Here is a 2928-nt window from a genome sequence, read left to right as displayed (position 1 = left end):
GTAACAACTTAAACGTTGGTGTCTCAAAGATAGGGTTTTAGCTATATTCTTGTAGTTGCCAATAACATGAGCCATCTCCTTAAAATAATTATTCTTTGCCTCAAAACGCATACACCAATGCCTGCTTAATGGGCCAAACCTATGCCAATAATGAATATTATAGCAATGATTATAAAACACTAGCTAACCTTCTCATACAACTGGGGTAATGAATAAGATAATGCATCTTAGGAATTATGCTTTGATCTGGATACAGAGTCTTAAATTGTGTCAAAAACAGCCGGATAAGATGGTCTAAATGATCTAAACTTTTGCTGCTGCACTTTGGACCAAATATGTTATCAACAATTTCACACAAAGTAAGCATGTTAGACCAGTGCTCATCATCTTCTGACACTAAATCACCAATCAACAAGGGAAGATAGCGCCCAAGACACCACATTTCAGTTGCTAATAAAGAACAACACATGTATTAATAAACAAATTTTGTATAATAATTATACCTGATTGCCTCAATGACTTGTCACTAGACATCAATGATGTACTTGAAATTGTTGCTGGCTTCTCAGATTCACAAGCACCAAATGGAAAGTAACAAATTCTATCATTAAACTCTTCGAGAGTAAAGTAGTGCTTGTGTTGAATAAAAGTAAGCAATAATAATTTCACAGTGTAAGGTAAAACTCCCTCTAATACATCGTGCATACAATCAGGAGGAAGACCATCTGCACAGTGAAAATACTTGGAACTATTTAAAATAGAATTCCGAGAAATTCCGTAAGTGGTGGATAAGTGATCATGTAAAGGACCATCAAGGTATTGACAATGCTTTTTATATGAGTTCCGATCTCTGCGCAGGAAGTACTGCTCACGAAACTAGTATGTATACATAATCACATATGCATGTAAATCTCAAAAATACAAGCATACCTCAGTTTGAATTAATGATTGTGTGCCCATACACCAGCGACATTTTCTTAATGCTGCATTAAGAGCTTTAAACCCACCTAATAATTGGCTTGCCAAATTGTCTGCACAACAAACAGAAAGACTGCCTCGTAGGTATTGCGAAAAACCATTAACAGAAATTTCACAACCACAGTCCTATAAAATATGTACATATATGTGTTATACATGTACGTACATTCTTAACAAACCTCTTCAAATTCCTTTATCTCATTCATAAAAGGTTTCAATATTTCATCAATTCCATACTTTTCAATGTCTAAAGTATAAGCAATGCTTAGTAGATATATATGCCGAACAGTGGACCGGTAGTAAGGATGAATATTACCAAGAGTAAAATAAAACATTCCTAAAGAAGCGAATGGTAGCATATGATATGCCGTTAATCATTATCATGTACATGCACATGTGCATGTTAGTGCACTGTAAATGCATACATAAACATGACATACCAAGTTTGTGTGTTTTAGTGTTGGACCCTAAAGGATTGACAACTTCCATGTCATCGTAATACAAAATGACTTGCAATGAATATGGATCACAAGAAAATAGTGGGTGAGTATGAAATTGGTCCCCGTCACAGTAATCTTCCATAATATAATCATTCGATGAATGAGGAGAAGAAATCTGAATTAAGAAATGGTTTAATGTAATGTACATGTAACCATGCATTGAGTTCTTACTTGATCTAGTAGAAAAGCAGAATTCATCAAGCTCTGTATAGTAGCCTTAAAGGGGACATAATAAAATTTATCAAAATTACGCTTTAATCCAGATGAGTTAAAAAACACACTAGAACCTAAAATTATTTCACGTGGCTCCTGTAATGCCATTATAAATAATTATGAAATAATTGCAAACTCACAATAAGACCTAAAGTTTCCTTGAAGTATTTCATCTGTAAGTACTCCGTATCGATTCCGTCAAATGGCTTCATTGCAGAAGTAAAATTAGCTTCAAAATCAGGTACTATAGAAACATCAATCCCACAAGACATGAGAGACCTTTGGGTTTTCTTCTGTGCATCAGTAAGTGCTACTTCAATAAGTTGTTGTACATCTCCCAAAATGTTATTAACAGCAGTAAGAGTCAATTTCCTCACTTCTGATGTCTTTAAAATAAACAAAGCTTTTGACTTCTTAGTAGCTTCATCGTCATCATCTTCTAATGGCTGGGAATTGAAAATATGCTCCTCTATTTCATCATCATCAGAATCTTCATTAATGCTGCATTGAATTTCAAATATCTGTTCAGTATTATCATCATGCCGAGCCTCCCAATGGTCTAAAATTCAGTGAATAAAGCAGTGTAAACTCAAGTTACAACAAAGTACCTTCATTGACTTGTGATGGTAACGAATTGAAGAAAGATAAATGTGGTTCAGACTGGCCTTTCAAGACAGCAAGATGATTCTTGTACAAGTGAGATTTATATGTTACGAAATTATGAAATTGAGCCACACAGCCACAAATACCACAAGAAACCCTGAAATTTGGATAGTGTGAATGAATTGATCCTATATGTCGAACTATGTCTGAAAAAGACGAGGAAACAAAGGAATCACAAAGCCAACAGCTATGTAGTTGACGCCGAGGTAGTTGAAGAGCAGCCGCCATTTTATTAATAACAAGTAACGGTTGTAACCAAGGTGATAACAATTTGCCCCTCCCAAGTCATTTTGTGCGCATGCGCCTTTTTCCAAATTCCAATTAACACGATACAGCTGCTTGCGAGAGATCTATGCTGCCATTGTCCCCAGTTACTAGACTTGTTCAAGTTGTTCTTTCATCTCTTTTTGTTCATCTTGCTGTACTTATGGACCAATTTACAGACAAAAACGTGGACTTTGTTTTGGAGTGGCTGAAACAGGAAGATTTTAAGGATACTGTCATTGAAAGCTTCAAAAGTATGTTGCAGCTGCTTTGATTTTTATATTTTAAATGTGATAGGCAATGAGGTTGA

General features: G+C 35.2%; 1 protein-coding gene across 1 annotated transcript in view; it reads right to left on the bottom strand.

Moving 5' to 3' along the window:
* Window positions 1-2922, bottom strand: part of LOC109586523 (uncharacterized) — a 3375-nt gene extending 453 nt beyond the window's left edge. Inside the window, exons 1-9 of the mRNA XM_020002720.1 lie at window positions 2300-2922; window positions 1832-2250; window positions 1650-1787; window positions 1419-1593; window positions 1158-1315; window positions 931-1104; window positions 504-876; window positions 189-450; window positions 15-139 (exon numbers count right to left, since the gene is read on the bottom strand). Of these exons, the coding sequence (XP_019858279.1) occupies window positions 15-139; window positions 189-450; window positions 504-876; window positions 931-1104; window positions 1158-1315; window positions 1419-1593; window positions 1650-1787; window positions 1832-2250; window positions 2300-2582 (2107 nt within the window). The 5' untranslated portion in view covers window positions 2583-2922. The remainder of the gene's footprint in view (window positions 1-14; window positions 140-188; window positions 451-503; window positions 877-930; window positions 1105-1157; window positions 1316-1418; window positions 1594-1649; window positions 1788-1831; window positions 2251-2299) is intronic.
* Window positions 2923-2928: the final 6 nt, after the last annotated feature.

Source organism: Amphimedon queenslandica, unplaced genomic scaffold, assembly GCF_000090795.2.
Source record: "Amphimedon queenslandica unplaced genomic scaffold, v1.1 AMPQUscaffold_12850, whole genome shotgun sequence".
NCBI classification, from domain to species: domain Eukaryota; kingdom Metazoa; phylum Porifera; class Demospongiae; order Haplosclerida; family Niphatidae; genus Amphimedon; species Amphimedon queenslandica.
Note: the sequence above shows the minus strand (reverse complement) of the source record. Positions and strands in the feature narration are given on the sequence as shown.